Source organism: Enhydra lutris, unplaced genomic scaffold (assembly GCF_002288905.1).
Source record: "Enhydra lutris kenyoni isolate GAN:26980312 unplaced genomic scaffold, ASM228890v2 scaffoldscaffold86, whole genome shotgun sequence".
In the NCBI taxonomy this organism is placed as follows: domain Eukaryota; kingdom Metazoa; phylum Chordata; class Mammalia; order Carnivora; family Mustelidae; genus Enhydra; species Enhydra lutris.
This window is the reverse complement of record NW_019154170.1, coordinates 2,008,359-2,030,894: the sequence shown is the minus strand read 5'-3', so window position 1 is coordinate 2,030,894 and position 22,536 is coordinate 2,008,359. Positions and strand designations below refer to the sequence as shown.

Here is a 22,536-nt window from a genome sequence, read left to right as displayed (position 1 = left end):
CCTCAGCAATCCTTGGTGATCCTTGGCTTACGAAGTCATCACGGCTATCTCTGCCTCTATCATTACATGACGTTCCTCTCTGGGTCTCTCTGTGTCCTCTCCTCTTTCTCTAAGGACACCAGTCATTGGATTTAGGGCCAACCCTACATCCAGAATCTCATCTCGGGGTCCTCAACTGATACCAGCTGCCAAAGCCCTATTTCCAAATAAGGTCACATTCTGAGATTCTGTACATGAATTCTGGGGGAGCATCATTCATCGCAATACAGCCAATAAAATATCCCTAACCAGGGTCCAGGCAACACCCCTCCACAATTCTGTCCCATTTAAAGCTTCTCCCTTCCCCCAGGCCTCAGGCTGGATGCCTGGAGCAGTGGGGGTGGGGAGGCCTGATGAGCTGTTTTTTCATCCCCTCCAGGATGCTCCCCCGCCCAACGTTGCCCACTGTAAGCTGTCATGCCTCCTGCTATTAACTCTCCTTGGGGGCAGGGGCGGGGGCACTTCTGAACTAGCCTTGCCTTGATGCTGGCTGCCATGGGTTGAATTATATCCCCCTGCCATGGTCTAAATACTTGTGTCCCTCCAAAACTCCCAGATTGCAACTTAACCCTAAGGTGATTACATTAGAAGGTGGGGCTGATCAGAAGGGATCAGGCCCCGAAGTCCACGTGAACTGGATCAGTGTCCTGATAAAGAAGGCCCCAGGGAGCTCCCTCATCCCTTCTGCCAAGGGAGGACACAGTGAGAAGCCGCTATCAACCAGAAAGCAGGTTCTCACCAGACACTGAATCTGCCAGAGCCTTGGTCTCTGACTTCCTGGCCCCCGCAACTATGGGAAATAAACGTTATCTGTAAGTGTCTTGCATCGTGCTAGAATAGTCACATGAACAAAGATGCACCCCAACACTCAGCACCTCGGGATGTGACTTATTTGGAAAGAGGGGTCACTGCACGTATCATTAGATAAGAAGAGGTCGTTCACGTGGGTCCTAACCCAATGACCGTGTCCGTGTGAAAAGGGGCAAGTTGGACACAGACAGGCACACAGGGGGAACGCCACGTGAAGCTAAGGGCAGAGACTGGGATGAAGCTTCTGGAAGCCAAGGAACTCCAAAGATGGCCAGCAAATCGCCAGGAATGAGGAGAGAGACATGGAACACGTTCTCCACCAGGGCCTCCAAAGGAGCTATCTGTGCACACACCTTGATCTCATACTTATCATCTCCAGAACTGAGAGAACAGATTTCTGTTGTGTCAGCCACTTAGTCTGGGGAACTTTGTCATGGTGGCCCTAGCTGACTAATACATAGTTCATGTTCTTTGCTCAGTGCCCACTGGTGACTTTCCTCACGGTCTGTGTCTGAACACCGATCTCCAGATGAAGTGGAATTCTTTCTACTGGCTTCCAGCCAAAAGCCTCTCCATGAGGTCCATATAGTCAAGGGGAAAAATCAGTGTCCCCCAGCAGGTAGACGTGTGGTGTTCTCCCAACCCCGCTGTCTGCTCGGCCATTTCCAACTACCAGCCCTCCAGTGGATAAGTTTCAAAGTCAAGAGTCACACACCCATTCTTCCAAGAGGGTTTCCAGAATCTTCTCTCACTTGGCCCATGGTTGGGGGGCGATGAGCAACACACTGCACACCAACTCTCTCCACAGGAAACCCTCTTCTCCTCTTTCTCTCGGGGTCAACCATTTCACTCCTGAAAGGAGGTGAGTGAGGAAGGAAAACAAACTGGCTTTGAGCCAGACCCTTTGCCTGGTCCTTATAAGTTGGTGGAATCGGGTGGTCTGGGTGATGTTGCTTTAAAACCCGACCCCAAACCTCAACAGCTCAACACAACACGGGCTTGTTTCTCACCTGCATTATGTGTATCTGGCACTAGGGTTCCTCCCTGACAAGTGCTCGCACCATTTTTGTGAGGAGAACGGGGTATGGTGGGTCACACACCGGCTCTTAAACCTTCCGCCTGGGAGAGACTCACAACGGTCACTTCTCACATTCCACTGACCAAAGCATGTAGTCTGCCGCGTGTCCATTTTACCTTAAAAAAAAAAAAAACCTATAAATAATATGGAACTCAAGCTAATGATTCACATGCTAAAGTGCTTAAGGAGGAAATGGATGGGTAGCCGCTGCGCTGAAATGGACAGAGTGATGGATGGATGTAGAGAGATGGTGGGACCGAGATAGGATAAAGCAAATGGAGCAAATGCCAGCAGTTGTGGAAACCATGTGGTAAGAGGATGTTGGCTCTACAGACCTTTCAGGTTTCTTGTAGGTGTGAAATTTTTCACAGTAATTTGTTGGGGGGGGCAAGGAAAAGTAAGAAAGAGGAAGCGTGAATGGGTTGGCTGGCGTTGGTCATGTGACTTCACCTGGGGAGTGGGATTAATTCAACACTCAGCCCTTCAAGCCCAAAAAGGACACTCCTCCCCCAAAGTTATTAAATTAATAAAAACATTTGCCACCAACCCTGGTGGCTGTTTGCAGTTACTCCTGGGCTGTGGACCATTCATCGAGATGGAGAAGTCCTTCTGAGGCTATCCAAACATGGGCCAGGCCATGAGACCCCAGTAACCATCCCTGATTTTTTTCGGGAGTCAGTCAAACGATTTGGGGCATATCCAGCCCTTGCAACAAAGAACGGTGAGCAGTGGGAAGTTCTGAATTTCAACCAGTACTATGCGGCTTGTCGGAAGGCTGCAAGAGCCTTGATCAAGGTAAATGAGTTATTCATTCATTCAACACTTAGTCGATCATTCATTCTACATGCACAAACATATGGTATAAAATGCACGAGGCACCACAAGATATGAAGGTTCACTGGTGAGAATTTTCCCTTTAATTCTTGACCCCTCTCTTATGGAGGCAGCCACCATTGCCAGTTTTTTGTAAATCCTTTTGGGGAATAAACTGTGTGTATATATATTATAAAATTTCTCTACAAGCAAATTTTTACATAAATCGTAGCCTACTCTACCCATCATTCTCCATCTTGCTATTTTTTTGCTTTAAAAAAAAAGATTTTACCTATTTACTTGAGAGAGAGAGAGAGAGAGAGAGAACACAAGCAGGCAGAGGGGCAGAGGGACAAGCAGACTCCCTGCTGAGCACAGAGTTCAACTCGGGGCTTGATCCCACAACCCAGAGCTCATGATCTGAGCCAAAGTTCTATTCCTAACTGACTGAGCCACCCAGACGCCCCACATCTTGCTTTTTAAAATCTCTATGTATTAGTTAGCTACTGCTGCATAACAAATTACCCCAAAATTTAGTTTCATGGTGTCTCAGGAAGCTGTGGTCAAGCTGTCCTTCTGAAGGTTTGACAAGGGCCAGAGGGTCCACTTGTAAGCTTACCTACATGGCTGGCAATTGGCAAGAGGTCAAGACCTTATTCCTTGTTCCCTGTCCTTCTCCACTGGGCTGAGTGTCTTCAGACTATGGCAGCCAGCTCCCCCAGAATGAGTGATCCAAAAGAAAGTGTGGACAAGATGGGAATCATATCTTCCCATAGCTTCCATGACTTAATCTCAGTGACATACTATCCCTTCTTCCGTATTCTACTGGTTACACAGACCAGCCTTGACACAATGTGGGAGGGGATTATACAGGAACACAAACCCCGGGAGGTGAGAATCAGTGAGCGCCATCTTGGAAGCCGCCTGCCATGCTCTGAGTTCCTTTCATATTGATTCACTAAAAACAAATCCATACTCTTTTCAGCAACTACGAATATGTATGTAACAATACTGGTATACTGGTGGGTAGTAACGGTGTTTCTGAGCTTTGCTACCATACATGGAGGCACAGAGAACCTTCTTTGTACAATGAATTCTTACAGAGAAAGTGCTTCTATCGGCCCACTCAGAGTGTGTGAGAGAAACTGCTTACCTATTATTCTTGCCAGCATCATATTATAAAAAATGTGCATATTGGCTACTTTGATAGGCATGTTAGGCAGAATTCTACAATGACCCCTCAAGATTCCCAACCCCTGGTATAATGACACTGTATGGACGGACTCCTCCCCTTGAGTAGGACAGGACTTGTGACTCTGATGGGATTTTCCTCCTGTGCTGGCAAAGGTGAAGAGATTTTGCCAATGGAATTAAGCTCCCTGATCAGCTGACATTGAGTACATCAAAACAGCAAGGGCTCTGGTGGGCCTGACCTTATCAGGAAAACCATTAAAAGAAAGATTATTCCGCTGGCTTTGAGGAAGCACATTGCCAAGTTGTGGACGGGGCTATGTGGTAGGGGACAGCAGACCACCTCTGGGAAAGCAGTCCCCAGTTGATAGGTGGGAAGAAAACAGGGACCTCAGTCATTTAACTACATGGAAATAAATAGAGCAAATAGTAACTGTGGGAGAAGATTCTCAAGTTTCAGAGGTGACCACGGTCCCTGCAGATACCTTAACTGCAGCTTCCGGAGAGCCTAAGCACAGGACCCAGTGAAGCTGTCCCCGGACTCCTGACCTATGAAAACTGCAATAATAAAACATGTGTTGTGTTAAGCTGCTAAGTTTTTGGTGATATGTTAGGCAGCAACAGATAAGGACATGATAGGTAGCTCCTATTATAAAAGGGAATGCCTGGTGGCTTTGATTTATAGGAAGTGCTTTCACATTTTGACCCAGACCTGAGTTCCCCTCTCCCCTCCCCTCTGACACCCACGTGTCTTCACCAAGCGATGATGAGAACGTTCTTTTAGGATGGAATCTCTGCTCGGCTGTCCCACCATGGTGCTGTGACGATTCGCCTCTCCTGAGAGATGATCTTCTTTGGCTATGTCCTTAGGTCTGGGGATTCAAAGATCCCTACTCGCCTAATCCTCAGGGATCTAAGCAGTTTATCTGCATATTGCTAGAGACTGTCTACCTGCAGAGGAGACAGCCTGTTTGTTACTAAGCAGAAATACTTATGCTCTGAAGCACTGGGAGGCAGATATCTTCGAAATGCTTACATTTTCCTCAAGAACAGGGTCATTGCCGGCTTTGCCCCGTGTGACTAAAAGAGCCAACAAAGTTAGAGGGTCCCAAAACTCCATGGAGTCATGTTAAGAAAAGCCAGCATTAAGCCTAAAATCTGGGGTGTGGCAAAACCTGGACCTTCCCCAAGGAGGATTACCTTCATGTCTGGGTTTCTGGTTCACTCTCAAGTACATTCAGATCAAGGATACACCTTTATTTATTTTGAAAGATTTATTTATTTGACAGAGAGAGAGAGAGAGAGAGAGAGAGAGAGCGTGAGCGGAGAAGTAGGGGGAGCGGCAGGCAGAGGAGAGGGAGAAGTATTCAATCCCCGGACCCTGGAATCATGACCTGGGCCAAAGGCAGATGCTTGCCTGACTGAGCCACCCAGGCGCCCCAAGGCTACACCTTTAAAAGTGCAATTTGTCCCCACTTCAGGCTATCACTCTTGGAGTACTTCTGTTATTACAAACAAAAATAAATTCACACCTATTAAGACAGCCATTATCTTTGAAAAAAGGACAAAATAGCGAGTGTCAACGAGGACATGGAGAAACCAGTACACTTGTGCATCGCTGGTGGGAATGTAGAATGGTGCAGCCCTTATGGAAGGCAGTGTGGTGGTTCCTCAAAAGATAAAACACGGAATTACCATGTGACCCAACAATTCCTCGAGGATTCAAAGCAAGGACTCAGACACATCCTTTCGCACCATGTTCACAGCACCATGATAACCAGCAGTCAAAATGTGGAGGGAACCAAGAGTCCTTTGGTAGATGAATGGAGAAGATATAGTGTGGTCCGCCCATATAACAAATTATTATTCAGTCTAACAACGGAAGGACATTCTGACTCCTGCCACCACATGGCGGGACCCTGATGACATAGGGCTCAGTGAGAAGACCCAGACCCAGAAGGACACATCCCGCAGGACCCCATTCCCAGGAGGGCCTCAGAGGAGTCCCGTCCACAGTGACAGAGAGATGGTGGGAGCCAGGGCTGGGGCAGGGGGTGGGGAGCCCATGCTTCCTAGGAACAGAGTCTCTGTTTGGGAAGATGGAAAGTTCTGGAGACATATGGTGGTGACGATTGTACAACAGTGTGAGTATGTTTCATGCCACTGAGTTGTGCACTCAAAATTGCTTTGTACAGTTGACCACGTTAAAAAAATAAAATACATACAAACAAGAATAAATAAATGGTGCCTTATGCAGAGGGAGGCAAAGCGGCCTCCTAACAGTCACAAAAATATCACACCCCAGATTTTAGGTTCAACGCTGCCTTTTCCCAGTGTGACCTCATGGGCTTTGGAATCTGCTTTCCCACATCCCAGTGAGCAGATCCCACCCAGAAACAAGACGTCTTTGTGTTTCTGCTTTCTGTTTGTTTGTTTCTGCCTTCTCAGCTGGGCCTGCAGCGTTTCCACGGAGTTGGCATCCTGGGGTTTAACTCCATTGAGTGGTTCATCGCTTCCCTCGGTGCCATCTTAGCAGGGTAAGACTGTGGGCTGGGTTGACTCCGACAGTGGGCGAGCCGCGACTCTGGGCTGGCACCCGGGGGCTGGCTCTGAGATGTGATCGGGGATTTCAGGGGCAACCCCAGGTTAGGAGGCAAGACAGACACACTGACCGACCAACCTGACAAAGGACTAGCATCTCCCATATATACGGTGCTTTTATAATGAGTAATAAAAAGACAAAGCATACGACTCTTGATCTCAGGGTCATGAGTTTGAGCCCCACGCTGGATGTATAGATTATTTTAAAAATCTTTAAAGAAAAAAAGAAAGATTTTATTTTATTTAGATTTTATTTATTTATTTGACATACAGATCACAAGCAGGCAGAGAGGCAGGCAGAGAGAGAGGGAGAAGTAGGCTCCCCGCTGAGCAGAGAGCCCGATGTGGGGCTCCATCCCAAGACCCTGAGATCATGACCTGAGCTAAAGGCAGAGGCTTTAACCCACTGAGCCACCCAGGTGCCCCGACAGAAAGATTTTAAATAAGGAAAGACTTGAACAGAAAGCTCACAAAGGGAAGTAGCCAACAAGAGCTTGAAGCCATCAGGGAAATGCAAATTTGAAAAACAGAATGGTTAAAGGCAAGAACAAAAGGCAGTCAGATGAATGGAACAGGTACCCGGGGGGGGGGGGGGGCGTCCAAACCGCGCCTCTAGCTTCGGTTACCTTGGGACCCTGAACAACTGACTTCCCTGCCCTAAGGCTCAGTTTCCGCATCTTTAAAATGGGATGCTGTGAGGGCTCCATGATCGGCCACCACGATGACATTACAGGACTTGCTGCTTTCCTCATCCTTATTTTGCGGCTTCATTTCATCACGGTGAAGCTGTGGAGGGAGGGAAGCTGGTACCAAGGCTGCAAACTCAGAACTTGTCTCTAGGGTGCCCCCTCCACCTTCCAGAACATTCCCATGTTAAGATGTGCACATGCACATGTGTTTTCTTTTCCCAGGGGTCTTTGTGTTGGTATTTATGCCACCAACTCTGCGGAGGCTTGTCAGTACGTCATTAGTCATGCCAAAGTGAACGTCCTGCTGGTTGAGAATGACCTACAGTTAAGGAAAATCCTTTCGGTAAAGCCCAAACTCGAACACCACCCACCATTCACCCAGGGGGATTGCAGGGCTCTGACTGCCTGTCCCATTAGTCCCAGGTGGATGTTAATGATAGGCTGGATGGTGGGGCTGGCCCCATTCTTGGGCTCAGTAAGTCTCCTCCACGTATAACTAGGGGGAACCGGGTAGAGTGGCAGGGATCTAACTTGCAACTTGTATTAACTTCATTTCCTACTGAGATTCTATTTTTTTTAAAATCCCCTTTATTTGTTTTATTTTTTTTAAGTAGGCTCCCTGCCCAGGTTGTAAGCTTCTATTTTTTTTTTTAAATGTGTTTATGTATTACTTTATATACAGCCCACTGTTTTCTTTTAGAAATGGAAGCATTTTGAGGCTTACACCCCCTTGTAATTGTCATTTTTTAAATACTGTCATCATTCCTGAAATGCTGCTTTCTCTTCCATTTCTTCGCTAAGTTCTACCACTTCCTGTTTCACTTCTTTCTGGTATGGCTCTATCTTCCCTCAGTGCTTGTAGCTTTGCTTTGTGTTCTTCCTTTCTAGCTGTATTTACTTTGTTATGTTTTAGATCCTATGTTGGAATGTTGGGTGGCAATTTTCCTTTGCTTTGTGGTGACTTTTCTTTACGTATAAAATTTGGCTCCTCTCGTGCTCCCTTTTTCTTCTTGTAGTAACTTCGTGTGGATGTTGTAGAAAGTTTTTCAATTACTAGTGTTTGAATGAGCTGCAAATTCCTGACCCGGCTTTTGGCAGGAGGATCCCATGGGGAGAGGAGTCCTTCAGGGGGTGAGGGCAGGTGACCAGGTTCACCACTCAGCCCAAGGGCCCTGTGGCTGTTGCATCAATATCATATTTCTGAGTTAAACACTTCTCTGCTTGTCGATATCTCTGGAGGTGAGATGTGTCTTGCTGTCAATGGCATCCTCCAATCATCGCTGGTCATGTTTTCCCACATTTTAACATCTCTGAAGTTAGGGTAGACTTTCCAGACTCATGAAATCCAGCTAGACTCAGTGAACTAGAACACTCTGCCACCAAGCCTCCTTGGACGCCTAATTCCTGACCTGGTTCAGTGGGAACAGACTTCTCCCTTCAGCCTTGAGCTTTCTGAAATTGTTTTCTTAAGTCACGCCTCAACGATCTCCAATACTCCTATCATTCCCTATTTGTTCTGTTCATAGCAGAACAAACTGTGGGATGGGTGGTGGGTGAAGACTGGGTCCTTTCTGCCAATACTGGCTTACGATTTGGGGTTTTCTACCATTAGAAAATATTGCATACTCTTTGTATGCAAGATTCAAAGCCAGGCTTCTGACACGCTCCTCCCAAACTGGATATTCAGTTCTGCTTGGAAGTCTTTTGTTCTAGGCAACACCCACAGGCTTACAGCCCTCCAACTCTTCACTGACTCCCTGCCTCCTTAGAATAAACTCCAGACTCCTCACCACTGCCTCCAAGGTATCCCCGACATGGCCCTCACCATCCTTCCCTGCCTCAACCCCAATCCTCTCCCTCTATCCTTGACCTAGCCATCTGAGACTTCACATAGTCCTCAAACCTCCCTGGCCATTTCCTGTTCCAAGCATTCTGGATGTCGGTTCCCTCTTTCTCTGGAAACCTCCTGTCCCACCGTTCACAGAGCTTCTGTCCTCTTCTCTCAACCTATGCTACAGACGTGGTTATATTTATAATTACCATACCAGATGTTGGAAGTGACTTCATCATTGGATCGGCTAGACAAGCTGTGGAACCACACCCCTTCCTTTGTATCAACAGGGTACAAGAATCCCGCAGGCATGGTCTACTGAACCTGAAAGCCCTTGGTATAAGTAGAAAGTCCTGAGCTTGCCCAGGTTCCAGTGACCTGCACAGAGGATTTTTGCTGCCTAGCTCCAGCTAGGAGGGTAGCTGGATCCTGGGCATATAGTGCAAGGGGCGGGCTCATAAACCAACAACCATGACTCTGTGAGGGGAGCAGGACTCAGGAGGCTCTCATCTTCATCAGCCTTTAAGTGTTGGAGGCTACTGATACTGAGCACAAAGAACCCAGTCCTAAAATCAGGCTGTGTCCTGCCAGTTGGGACAAAGAGCCATGTTGTACAGGCTGGGCAGGGGAGAGTAAAGAGGCTGGGGTCACTGTGGGCCATTGCTTAGGAAACGCATCCACCCTCAGTCTCTCCCAGGGCCATGAGGCCCACATGGAAATTTCTTTCAGATTCCGCAGAGCAGGATGGAGCCCCTGAAGGTGATCGTCCAGTACAAGCTGCCCATGAAGGGGAGCAGTAATAACCTGTACTCTGTAAGTACAGTAAGTGTGAGTGTGGGGCGGGGGCCGCTGAGCCAAGGGGAAGGTGGCCCCGCAAGGTGGGCAGATGGGGCCTTAGGGCTTTCCTCTTTCTTCCTGCTGTGAAGGGTCTGGTTGATGGGAAGATGTCTGTTCTGGTTATTTATCGCTGTGCAACAAGTCTCCCCCCAAAATTGGTGGCTTAAGACAACAACGATCATTTTATTCTTACTTCTTTTTTCAGAACATTAAGGCAACCGAAAAAATACTACGTCACTGAAAAGCAGGGTGTGTGAAAACCCACAGCATTGGGTTTAAATATTTACTTTATATCCCAACCAGAATTTGTTAAAACTTGACTTGCGGCTTTAATATGTGCCAAGTCATCAATAATAGTGTCACTAAAACCATGAACCGTCGTCACTTAATATGTATAAATACGAATATGGGGCTGAGCATTTCTGCCATGGCTTGGACCAACAGCCCTTGTGGAGCCTGTCTTCACTTAAATTTTTGATATTTCAAAAAAAAATTTTTTTTTATTATTTCATTCATCATGGATTTTTTGATGGTTAGTGACTTAAAATATATTGCATTAAAATACAATTTCTCTTGATTGCCAAAGGTTTGTTGTCCTTTTGTTTTATTTTGTTGTTTGCATCTCCTTCAATTTTTGCACTGGAGGCTAACTAAGTCCCCAGTCCTCACTCTGGTCTGGACCCTGCACCTGGGGCTCCTGGGCCTCCCTCTCTCTCTTTGTGGCCTCTCCGGCATGGTGACCTAGGGATCTCTGGACTTACTCCTGGCTCAGAACTCTATAGAAACATCGAAAGAGAGAGACACAGAGAGAGAAGGCCAGGTGGAAGATGTCTTGCCTTTAACAATCTACTCTTGGAAGCGACACACCATCGCTTCCGACATACTGTGCCTATCACGGCCGACCAAAAGGTCTGCTGAGCAGTGGGGGGTTGGGGTGGGGACCTAGACCACCTCTTACTGAGGAAGGGGCAAGGCCACCAAAGAGTGTGTGAAACCATAAATGCCATCAGAGTCATTTTTTAAAAAGGCACTCTGCCTCACCGTGTTTTATGTTTTATTTTTCAAAGATTTTTTATTTATTTACTTGAGAGAGAGAGAGAGCACGCACAAGCAGGGGAAGAGGCAGGCTCCCCACTGAGCAGGGAGCCCAACGAGGGACTTGATCCCAGGATTCTGGGACCATAACCTGACCCAAAGGCAGACACTTAACTGACTGAGCCACCCGGATGCCCCTGCCTTAGCGTGTTTTAGTCGGGAAATGTGCCGGTATGAGCAACAGAGGCACGCTTTAGCCAGAGCACAGGTTCTGTGTGTGAGGATACACTGGGTTATCTCACGGAAGCCGGGCCAGGAGGCTCGTGAGGCCCAAGGACAAGCTCCTGTTAATATCCACGAGATGAGACCCTCAAACCCACGACTCAAATCAGAAGTCCCGCAACGTCACGGCGTTTATTAGGTTTGCCCCCACACAGGTGGGACAGAAGATACCCACGATCCTCTCTGGCCAGCCAAAACCTTGCCAGCGTTCATACCTTCCAGAAAACACTCGAATCCTAAGACCAGGGATGGTGAATAAATAAGGAAGAAAAATGACCAGAATCATAGACTTTTGAGGTTTAAAGTGACCATCGGAGCAACAATACCTGAGGTCTGGATACTTCAAAAAAACTCTCTTGCTAGCCACACCACTTACACTGGGATTTCTCAATCTCGTTGCTACAGACGTTTGGGGTGGATAACCCTTTGTCGCGGGGCCGTCCTGCGTACTGCAGGATGCTGAGTGGCGCCCCCCCCCCACCTCCACCCCCTGGATGCCAGCAACTCCCTCCCAGCTGAACCAAGCAGAGATGGACATGACCTGATGTCACGGGGTTGGCATTCCCCTGGTTCTGCTTCTGGAAGGTGCTACACGCCTGCCATCTTGAATTCGGGGCATTGCCCTCCTCCAGAGCCTGGTGGGTGGGGGACTCAGTGGTAGAATTTTTGCAGGTCCTGTGTGATACTCAGTCCATACAACCCAACAGTTCCTTCCGAGGCATCATTCTGGAAGGTCAGTAAGAGCAGAGTGTGACCGTATTGGTTTAGACTGCTAGTTCCTGTTTTCCTGTTTACTTGCTGTGTGACCTTAGGCAGCTCCTGGGGCTACATCTTGACTCATTCATGCCCGGATGATTCATTCCAGTCCCAGCACTTCCAGCAAAAGCCCTGACCTTCACTGTGACTGGACCAGCTGCGCTCACAGGTGCAGACCCAGCAGCCTACCAGGAAGTGAAGGAGGGGAAGCAAACATCTTAGGGCTTTTGTAAGAGGCACCACGACTGGTGACCCTGAGTCCTCCCTCTCACTGGGAATCATGTTTTAGAGAAGCTGATGGCACCAGACCTGACAGGGGAAGGGGACCCCTGGCATGTCGAGGGTCCCCCGCACATCCCGAGTCCCCATTCTCTGCCTGTCTCTTCTGCACAGTGGAATGATTTCATGGACCTGGGCAATGACATCCCCGATTCCCAACTGGACCAGATCATGGAAAGCCAGAGGGCTAATCAGTGTGCTGTGATCATCTATACTTCTGGGACCTCAGGCAATCCCAAGGGAGTGATGCTTAGCCATGACAACGTAAGTGCCAATGGGGATGAACCCAGTGCCAATGGTAACAGCACCCAGGCCAGTGGCCCTCCGGCTCTTCCTGTTCTCACCCCACTGGGGGCAGGGTAGCATTCGGGGGTCTGGACCCCTGGGGCTCCCTAGCCAGCGAAACACTTCCAAGAGGGCAGCACAGTGCAGGGAGATCAGGGGCTTTAGAACAGACCTGTGTTCACATCCTGCCTCGTGATCTCGGGCCAGACACCTAACATCTCCAAGCCTTTGTCCGTGCAGCTCTAAACTGGGTGTGATAATAACAACCCCTGCCTCCCGGGCTGTTTTGAAAATGAAACGAGTTGACATATTCCTAGAGAGCGTAGAACAGTGTTCGACATAAAATAAGCAGGTAGAAGAGCAGGATATACACTCTGGGAAAGTCTGGGAATGTCTGGGAAAGACACATGCATGTCTGGATGGAGTCCACAGGTGATAGTAGCTCAGACCACTGGTACAGGAGAATAAGGGGAACAGGTCCTAAAAGATCCCATTTATACAAAACCCTAAGAAACGCAAACGTAGCCGTAGGAACAGAAAGCAGACCTGGGGCTGCTTGGGTGGCGGCGCGGGGAGGTGGGTGGCAAAGGGAGGCATGACAGAGGGGTGACCCCATGTTCACTATGTTGAGGCTGGTGATGGTTTCACTAGTGGAGACAAATGGGGGGTGTCAGATACTGTCAGTTTCACCTCAATAAACTGCTAAAAAAAAAAAAAAAAGAGCAGGAGAGACAGTCACGCTCACTACGTGCCAGGCCCTGTTCTGAGAGCTTTACACTTGGTAAATCCCCATGGCGACCCTCCCAATTCTGCCAGGCTCTTTTTACAGGTGGGAAAACTGAAGTCCAGAGAGGTTCTGTAACTTGGCCCAGCTCACACAGAGAGCACCGTGGTGCAGCTTGAACCCACGCAGGCTGGCTACACAGCACACATTTTTTCTCGAATGACGTGTTTATTTGAGAGAGTGGGGGGAGGGGCAGACGGAGAGGGATCTCCAGCAGGCTCCCTGCTGACCATGGAACCCAACTTGGGACTCAATCTCACGACCCTGAGATCACGACCTGAGCCGAGATCAAGAGTAGCCCTGGAGCGAGGCCGCCTGGCTCCGAATCCCAGCCCTCCCACCTGCCAGCCGTGTGACCTGGGACAAGTTCCTCCCCTTCTCTGGGCCTCTGTTTCCCCATCTGTAAGATGGAGATGAGAATGGCTTCTGCCTCTCCGAGCTGCCTCCCAGAGTAAGTGATCCCAGTTCTCTCCACACACATCAACAGTTCAAAGTTCCTCGAGTTCCCAGGGTACTTGTCACCATGCTGATCTAGGCACCCTTTAACCTCTCGCTAAACCGCTTACCAGAAGATAAGATGTCATGAACTGTTGTGGTGTGTGATGGCACCTAGTGACTTAGACGATGGCAACTTCAGTCTGTGAGGCGTGACACGGCCCGTCTGAGGTGGTACGGCATTCAAGCAGAAATGGCAAGTGTGAGAAAGACTCAGTTGCGGGGCAAGCTGGAGGAAGAGCATTCCAAGCAGAGAAAACAGCCAGTGCAAAGGTCCTGAGGCAGGACCCTGACTCATGTGTGGGAGGAATGGTGTGGAGGCCTGTGTGGCAGGATTAACAAGGTAACTGTTTGCCCAAAAGGATGACACCAGTGAGAAAAACAGACTTCAAAATTATACATCTGCAAAAACGACATATTGAGGCACATTGTGGAAAAGGAGAAACAAGCATATGTTAACTGTGGGGTATTTGTGTGATGGGATTATGGGTGGCCTTTTGGTTTGTGGGACACGAGGAGCCCTGTGCCCATTTTACAGGTGAGCAAAGAGCCTGGAGTTGCCAAGCTAGCAAACAACGGAGCCAGGATTGGATCCTGGGCGACTTACTGGATCTGTTAAGATTTCTGACTTTCCATGTAGACATTCCAATGCTAGGCTCTGTTGTTAGATACAACGGGGGTCGGTTCAACGTCCAAAGCTACCCACTACCTTTTACAGCTCCTCCTGGCCTCGGGCAAGTTCGTTAACCACTCTGGGCTTCTGTTTTTCCACCTGTAAAGTATAAAGGGTTGTAGTTACTGACCCAGCATGGGATGACTTCATGTTTGGAAAGCGTGAGAGCAGGGCCTAGCACACAGCAGATGTGCTGTAAGTGTTTGTTAAGTAATCACATTTAAATGGCCCTCCAGTGAGGCCAGGGGGAGCCCCCTGGATCGTAATCCTGACTTGTGTTCCAGATCACGTGGACGGCAGGGGCAGTGGCAAAGAACAGTGGCCTGTCTTGTGCCGCAGAAAAGCAAGAGGTGGTGGTTAGCTACCTTCCCCTCAGCCACATTGCAGCTCAAATGATGGATATGTGGTTACCCATGAAGATCGGGGCTTTCACCTACTTTGCTCAACCAGACGCTCTCAAAGTAAGGCTGAGGGCAGCCCGGGGTCAGTGGCTGGGTTTCCAAGCCCCTAGATCCAGGGGGTTCCTTCTCTCTCCTCATCTTACACTCCATTTAGGAACAACGGAAACAGTCGACCACATTCTTTTAGTTTTCATCTTTACCCAAATCAAGGCAGCCACATATGGTTGTGTGGGTTGTGCACTGAACAATCCAAAACGAAGATGTGACTTGTTTTGAAAGCAGAATGTGTGTGTGGGTTTTTTTGTTTTTTGTTTTTTTTTATAGTCAGTATTCCCAGCACCAAAAAGCTCCCCAAACCAAACCCATCTCAAGGCCCTTACCCACATCTCTTTTTGTCATTTTGTTTTCTGCTTCAGTATCCTCTTGGCCCCTCTTCACCCCCTTCCTACCCCAGTGCCCAGTGTCTGGGGCGTTGTAGCCACTCGATAAATACTTTCTTCTCTGGCTGACTGCGTCATGTGCACCCACGCACCTTCAGGACCCGAGAAGTTCCCATCTGCCCATATCCTTATCATCTCTGAAAACTATCCAGTTTCCAAACAACTAACCCGGCACCCGCCGGGTGATAAAGGTATCTTAACGTTTTAAGAAACTGCCAGACTGTTTTCAGAGTGGCAAGTGGGTGGGAGGCGGCAGCCCTCGTGCCGAGCAGGTGACAAGCGCCTCCTGACAGGCTTGGTGACTGGTTATCGACCTTCTCTGGGAGAAAAGCGTCTGTGCCAACCTTTTGCTCACTTCAAAATGTGGCCGCGTCTCTTCCTACAGTGGCGTTGGACCAGATTATTGGTCCGCCAACGCCCTCTCCCGGGGGCGTGTCTTTTCATTCTTAACTCCGATGAAGTCTTTTCTCTCTTCTTTCGTGAGTGTGGTGCCATGTGCGTGGGACCCTGGCCTGCCCCGGGGCCATGGGGGTCTCTGTGGTGCTCCCCACGGACGCTCCAGTTTTCGCGCTCACGCTTGGGTCTGTGCTCCGTCCTGAGTTCGCTTGTGCGTGAGGGAGAAGACGCTAAATGGAGCCCTTGCTTCTACTTTTCAGGATAGGACTAGCCTCCCCTCCGCTGAGTCGCGCGGGCACTTTCACGGACTGCGAATTGCTCATAAATGTAGAGACTCGTGTTTGAATTTTCTATTTTGTCCCGTTGAACCCGTATGTCCAGCCTTACATCCAAACCGCACCAACTGGACGTTTCTATCTTTCTGGCACGGCGCCCACCTTGCCCTGGTTTGTGGGACATTCCTGGTTTTATGACAGAATCCCACCTTTCAGGAGCTCCTCGGGTTCTGAGCAAACTGGAACGGCTGATCACCCTATTGCAGAATAAATTTCAAAATCGGGTAGTAATTCTTCCCACTTTGTTCTTCTCTTCCAAAACCGCTTTGGTCGGTCTAGGTTCTCTGCATTTCCACATAAATGTCGAGATGGGCTTGTCAGTCTGTGTAAAAGTCTGCCTGGATTTTGAAAGGGATTGCATGAACCCACAGATCTGTCTGGGAACAAATCTTACATCCTTTTTAACAGCTGTGCAACAGTCCACTGCCTCCTTGGGTTGGCCTTTGTCACCAGTCGGTGCTCTCCACCAAATCCCTAGGCTTCACCCAGAGAGGGAACACTGACTGTCCCCCAGCCCGCCAGTGGGTTGGCTCCCTGGGGTGGGTGCTTGCCCTGGTCCAAGCAGCCAAGAGAAGCTTCTCCAGGGCTGAGCTAACGGGCTGGGGAGAGATGGGACAGCTGGGTTCCAGGCAGGGGCAGGTGTGGTTAACCCAGCTCGGTCTCTTGCAGGGTACCCTGATCAGCACTCTGAAGGAGGTAAAGCCCACCATCTTCCTGGGGGTGCCCCGAATTTGGGAGAAGATGCAGGAGATGATCAAAGAAAATAGCGTCAAATTCTCAAGCTTGAGGAAGAAGGTGTTCTCATGGGGAAGAGTTATTGGCTTAAAGGTCAATACAAAAAGGATGTTGGGGTAGGTGGAGGGTCCAGAGGAGCTAGGCAGGGAGAGGGCCATGGGGAAGGGGGCTCAGCCTTCTCCAGCTGGTGCCCACCGACCCCTGTTCAGCTCCATGGCTGCTGAGCCATGCAAAGGGCACTGGTGTTCTTATTCACAGGGTACATGACACTCCCGGGAGCTACCGCATGGCGAAGGCCCTGGTGTTCAGCAAAGTCAGGAGTGACCTTGGCCTTGATAAATGCCACTTTACCGTCAGCGGGGCTGCGCCTCTCGACCAACAGACCTCTCAGTTCTTCCTAAGCCTGGACTTGCCTATACATGAGATATACGGTATGACGGAATGCACAGGACCCCACAGCATGTTCAGCCAGAATAGCTACAAGATTCACAGGTACCAGCCTCCTGGGAAGACCCCCAGCCCTCCATCAACATGGGGCACTAGAGTTAAAGGGGGGAGGGTGGGCAAGCCACACTGCTAAGGTGAACCCTGACCTGGGTCTGCAGGATGATGCCTATTATCCAGCTTCCAAGCCCTCAATCTTCACAAGGGAAGCCCCCATGTGTCCAAGAGCCCATGGACAAGGGCTCTTAGAATGTTCCAGGGTCTCCCTAATTGTCACCTGTGAGTTTTGCCTCCAGATGCCCCCCTCCAGGCTCATCTAACCCAGGTTCACCTCCGAAGACCCTTCGTCTCTGCCATGCTCCATCTCAAACGTGTCCATGGGTCCTTGCTAGCTTTCTCCCAAGCTTAGCTGGAACCAGGCTCCATGCCTGACCTTTTAGACGCATCCCCTGGATCTCTGCCTTCATCAACACGTGGTTCTCCCCACGAGCATGTCTGAAATACAAGCTTCCCCTTGCTAGGACAACACCGGGCAGACTGGACTTGGGGCCATCCTACTCCAGTATGACCTCATCTTAACTGAACTTGAGACATCTGCAATGACCCTGTTCCCAGATCCAGTCACATTCTCAGGGGCTGGGAATTAGCCATACAACATGTGACAGGAGAGAGGGGCTCAACTCAACCCCTAACACCCTCCCAGAGGCCAGACCACCTCACCATTGTCTTTACGCTAACCTGGTATGAGCAGTGCCTGGACATTTATGCTTTTCTCCCCAACAAAAGCATTTTCCATGCTAAAATGAACACAATACTCAGCATCTCTCAATGACTACTTGCCGTCTGGTGCTCGGGGACCACAGGAGGTCCGATAGCCCAGTGTCCTTCATTATCCAGGTTCATAATATGAACTTCCCATTGATCTTGACTCACATCATCCAAGCTCAGGAATCAAATGGATGTGGCTGTCCAGAGATGCCCATCTCGTGGAGAATGTTCCCTCTACAAAGCACCTGCCCCGTCTTCAACAGCTGCAAAGAGTTCCCCCGCATGCACGCACCGTCATTCACCAAACTGGTCCCCTTACCAGTGGGTACTTAGGGCTTCTTCTCCACAAAGAGCGCTGAAGCGAACGTTTTGCATGCACACCGCCCACAGTGCTAAAGCAGTTGGTTAAAAAAATGGTACCTCAACACGACTCTCCTGCATGTTCCTTTTGTTACGGGTGAAGTTGGGAAAAAACCCTCTTTGTGTCCATTCCAAATCCATTTGTATTTCCTTCTCTTGGAACTATCGGTAGCCCTCCTCATGCCCACCAGGTCCTGGAGAGGGTGAGAGCAGCAGATCCCGCAAGGGAGCCCGGGCTGTGGACCCAGGCTGCCCCGCATGGGTGACCTTGTCTCCCTGAGCCCTGGTTTTCCCCCTCCCACCCCCCGGCAGCTGTGGCAAAATCATGGCTGGATGTAAGAACATGCTATACCAGCAGAGCAAGGACGGCATCGGGGAGATCTGCATCTGGGGTCGGCACGTCTTCATGGGCTATCTGGAAATGGAAGACGTGACCATGGAGGTCATCAATGACGAAGGCTGGCTACACACGGGGGACCTGGGCCGCATAGACAACCACGGTTACCTCTACATCACCGGCCGCATCAAAGGTACTTGGCGGTGAGCTCGACATAGGCAGTAGCTATTCAGTAAGAGGGCTAGGTTAGCATCATTTCCATGACAAGCAAAGAAAAGCCTTCTGAAATAGGTTGAAGCGAAAAAGAGGAACTATCGGCTCAAAAATGGGGTAGTCCAAGAGGTCTCACTTCAGGCATGGCTGGACCCAGGTGCCAAAATAGCATCAAAGGAATTACTTGGTCCCTCCCTTTCTGAGAGCTGTCCTTGGTGCTTTGGGGCCGTTCTTGGAGGCTTTTCCCATTTGGTGACAAGATGGCTGCCAACAGTCTAGGCTCACCCTAACCACCAAGGCATAGCCACAGTTTTAGATCTGACTCTCACTGGATCCCATCTCGAGATGAACCTCTGCAGAGACTAGAGGGTGCGGACTGGTCGGACCTAGTCCCATGCTCATCCTGGCAGTCCTCATCCAAACCACAAGCGTTTGAGGTGGAGAGAAGGGTTCCCTAAACAAACAGCAGTGTTCGATGCCTGAGTCCCTGGCAGACACTAGCACAGGTGTCCATCCCCATCACATTATTACCACTGCCTTAACCACCTCAGTAGGGATGGCTGAAAGATCATGGGCTAAGACACAGGGAGTCTGGGTGGGTGGGACAGGAGGCAGCCAGCATCCTTAGACAAAAGAGAAGAACAGATCTGGGGCAGGAGGAGGGGCTCTTAGAGAATTTGAGAGGCCGGTGGGGGAAAGTGACACAATTCTCTTAAAGGTTCTTTTGGGGTTGCCAAATGGTACGAAATCTGGAGACAGAGACAGGGCATGGCCAGAAGCACTGTGCTATCTTCCAAGCAAGACTTTTTGGAGGGCTTGGAAAGGGTACAGAGGCCCAAGAAACAGGCAGTAGATTCATAGGGCGCTGTCCAAGTGAAGTCCGCAGGACTTGGGCATTTTTGATGGGAATTTCAAGGAGACAGGAAGAGGAGGAGCAGAGTGATGCTGGGTCGGGGGCTTGGAGAAGGGCATGGTGGGAGTCCCGGCTGTGGGCAGGGGTCCTTCTCTGCTTCTGGGGTTTTCTAAGTGAGTGGTCATCTGTGTCAGCATCTTTCTCTGATCCTCGGGAGGTGGGGACAAGCCCTTTGTACTGTCACTGTCGAACCCTGAGTCACGCTTTGTTCCAGAAATCCTTATCATGGCTGGTGGTGAGAACGTGGCCCCTATTCCCATCGAGAACTTGGTTAAAGAGAAGATTCCCATAGTCAGTAATGCCATGTTAGTGGGAGATAGAGCAAAGTTTCTGAGCGTCCTGCTGACGTTGAAGGTAACATGGGTTTGCTGTCCTGCAGGGGTGGGAGCGGGGGGAGTCTCTGCCTCAGGGTCCAGAGGGCACATCCCTGTGGGTTCAAGACCCACTTCCTGGTCCTCGGGTGTGTCCAGGGAGTGTGTGTGGTCATTGGGTGTGGTGACGTGGGTGTCCTGCGCCAGTGTGAGGTCGACAGGACGAACGGAGAGCCACTGGACAAGTTAAGCTTGGAGGCCATCCACTTCTGCCGGAACCTGGGAAGCCACGTGTCCACCGTTTCTGAGATTCTGGAGCTGCAGGACCCCCTGGTCTACAAGGCCATCCAGCGAGGCATAGATGCTGTGAATCAGGAAGCCATTTCCAACACGCAGAGGATCCATAAGTGGGCCATCCTGGAGAAGGACTTTTCTGTCCTACATGGAGAGCTGGGTGAGCAGCCCAGAGAGCAGGTGGCCTTGGCACTTGGAGGCTGGTCCCTTGCTAGTGTCCAGGGCCACATGGGAACCGAGATGTGCTCTTTACTGGGGGTCTGAGGGTCCACTTTCAGCTCATTGGTGCATAGCTCCCCTCGCCACACACACACACACATACACACACGTCCCTTCTCTCCCATGCCCTGCTCTTGGAATAAAAGCCAAACTCCTCATTATGGCCGTGCATGACCATTCTCCTGCTGACCTCTCCTTTTCACTTACTCTGGCCCAACCGCACAGGCCTGTGCACTGTTCCCACAACCCTCCAGGTGTAGTTCTGCCTTAGGCCTTTGCACCTGCTACTCCTTCTGCCCGGAATGTCCCCCTGCCCAACTCAATTCTTTGGTTCCTTCTCATTGTCCACATCTCACACTAAAGGCCACTTCCTCGAGCAGCCTTCTCTGACCTAACATGACTCACCATTGCCCTCAATGGAGCAACTCTACAGCTCACCCTCCCCACTCCAACACCGCTGCCATCTTACCCCCATGCCACATCATAGTCTGGGATTACCCTGCGTGTTCACTGATCCTGGTCTGTCTGCCCCGCGAGGGGAGGGCTCACGCCAGGGGGGCTGGGGGTCTTGTTTTCCCTTAGCGTCCTTCCTGGGGCTTGCTCTCAGCACTCAGCTCTAATCTGATGACGTGGATCGCAGTTAGGGTGAAGGCAAGCACATGGCCTCCAACAACTTGGGCTCAAATCCTGTCCCCTCCAAGTAACTTGTCCCTACAATCCTTGGTTCTTCCAAACAATTTGAAAATGCAGTCCTTATGGGGCTGCTCAGGACACAGCTGGGGAAGCCTGAACCCCATGGTGACCCAGAGCTTGGGAGTAACCTGGGGCGTGGATCGGGACCCGAATTCAAGTCTTGCCACTACCGTATACGCGCTGGGTCAGCTCAGAGCAATTGGCCCTCTCTGAGCCCGTTTCCTCCCCTGTAAAATCAGGGGCTGGTGTGCCCCCTTCATGGGGTGCACAGGCCACGTGAGCCACAGAGGTTGGCACGCTGTCTACCTCCCTGCTCCCATAGTCCTCACCCCACAGCCCCAGCCAAGGGGCAGGTTCTGTCATCTCCACACGGATGGGGAAGGCAAGGCATGCACGGAGTTGATGGCAGAGCCAGCCCCAGCCTGCCCCTGCCACAGGACCCTGCGGCTTACACACGGGACACATGCACTTTGATTTCATACCTACCTCTGAACTGGTCTCCCCTTTCCCGACAGGTCCGACGACAAAGATTAGGAGACATTTTATCACCCAGAAATACAAAAAGCAAATTGAGAAATTCTACCACTGACTTCCCTGGTGGAGCTGCTCTTGGCTGTCCCGACGGTGAGACTGGCTTTGCTGGGCTGTGCCTTGAATGGGTCCGACAGGGGTGGTTCCCCTACGTGCAGGCGGGTCTGTGAGCGGAGCTGGGAGGCCACACACAGACATTTTCTTGGTGGGGATTCTAGTTTGGGGCTCAACTCATGCTTTTTCTTTCAGAAAAATGCCCAGATGTTATACTGCAGCTTTGTCAGAAACTTCGGTGGGGAAAAGTGCTATTTGCCAGGAACCCAAGGATTGAGGCACGTTGGCCCATCAGATGGTTCCAGTCAGATTTTCTTTTCTCCCCAGAGGACTGACAGAGGCCTCAGAAAGAAAAGCCTTCATGAGTTTGAAGTGGGTCCCCAAACTGACTCATCTTCCTGGAAGCAACTTGGAAACCTTTCCAACAAGTTCTGATAATAAAGCAATTCAGCATCCCATGTCCGGATTTGTGGCCCCAGTTTCAAACTTTTTGTCCTTTGTTGAGAAGTTTGGACTCTGGAATCAGTTCTGGTTTCAAATTCTGATGGGCTCTGTGAGTTCAACTTTCTGCGTCTGGATGGGGTGGGAATCTGTAAAAACAGACCCCATCTGAC

The 22,536-nt window shown here is 50.1% G+C and overlaps 1 protein-coding gene across 1 annotated transcript in view; it reads left to right on the top strand.

Moving 5' to 3' along the window:
- LOC111161844 (long-chain-fatty-acid--CoA ligase ACSBG2-like) overlaps nucleotides 1-21,926 on the top strand; it is a 32,150-nt gene extending 10,224 nt beyond the window's left edge. Inside the window, exons 3-14 of the mRNA XM_022525851.1 lie at nucleotides 2,493-2,722; nucleotides 6,380-6,468; nucleotides 7,444-7,564; nucleotides 9,782-9,865; nucleotides 12,356-12,505; nucleotides 14,763-14,939; nucleotides 16,720-16,901; nucleotides 17,044-17,277; nucleotides 18,670-18,887; nucleotides 20,035-20,174; nucleotides 20,339-20,585; nucleotides 21,853-21,926. Coding sequence (XP_022381559.1) covers nucleotides 2,493-2,722; nucleotides 6,380-6,468; nucleotides 7,444-7,564; nucleotides 9,782-9,865; nucleotides 12,356-12,505; nucleotides 14,763-14,939; nucleotides 16,720-16,901; nucleotides 17,044-17,277; nucleotides 18,670-18,887; nucleotides 20,035-20,174; nucleotides 20,339-20,585; nucleotides 21,853-21,926 — 1,946 coding nt within the window. The remainder of the gene's footprint in view (nucleotides 1-2,492; nucleotides 2,723-6,379; nucleotides 6,469-7,443; nucleotides 7,565-9,781; nucleotides 9,866-12,355; nucleotides 12,506-14,762; nucleotides 14,940-16,719; nucleotides 16,902-17,043; nucleotides 17,278-18,669; nucleotides 18,888-20,034; nucleotides 20,175-20,338; nucleotides 20,586-21,852) is intronic.
- The last annotated feature ends 610 nt before the right edge of the window (nucleotides 21,927-22,536 follow it).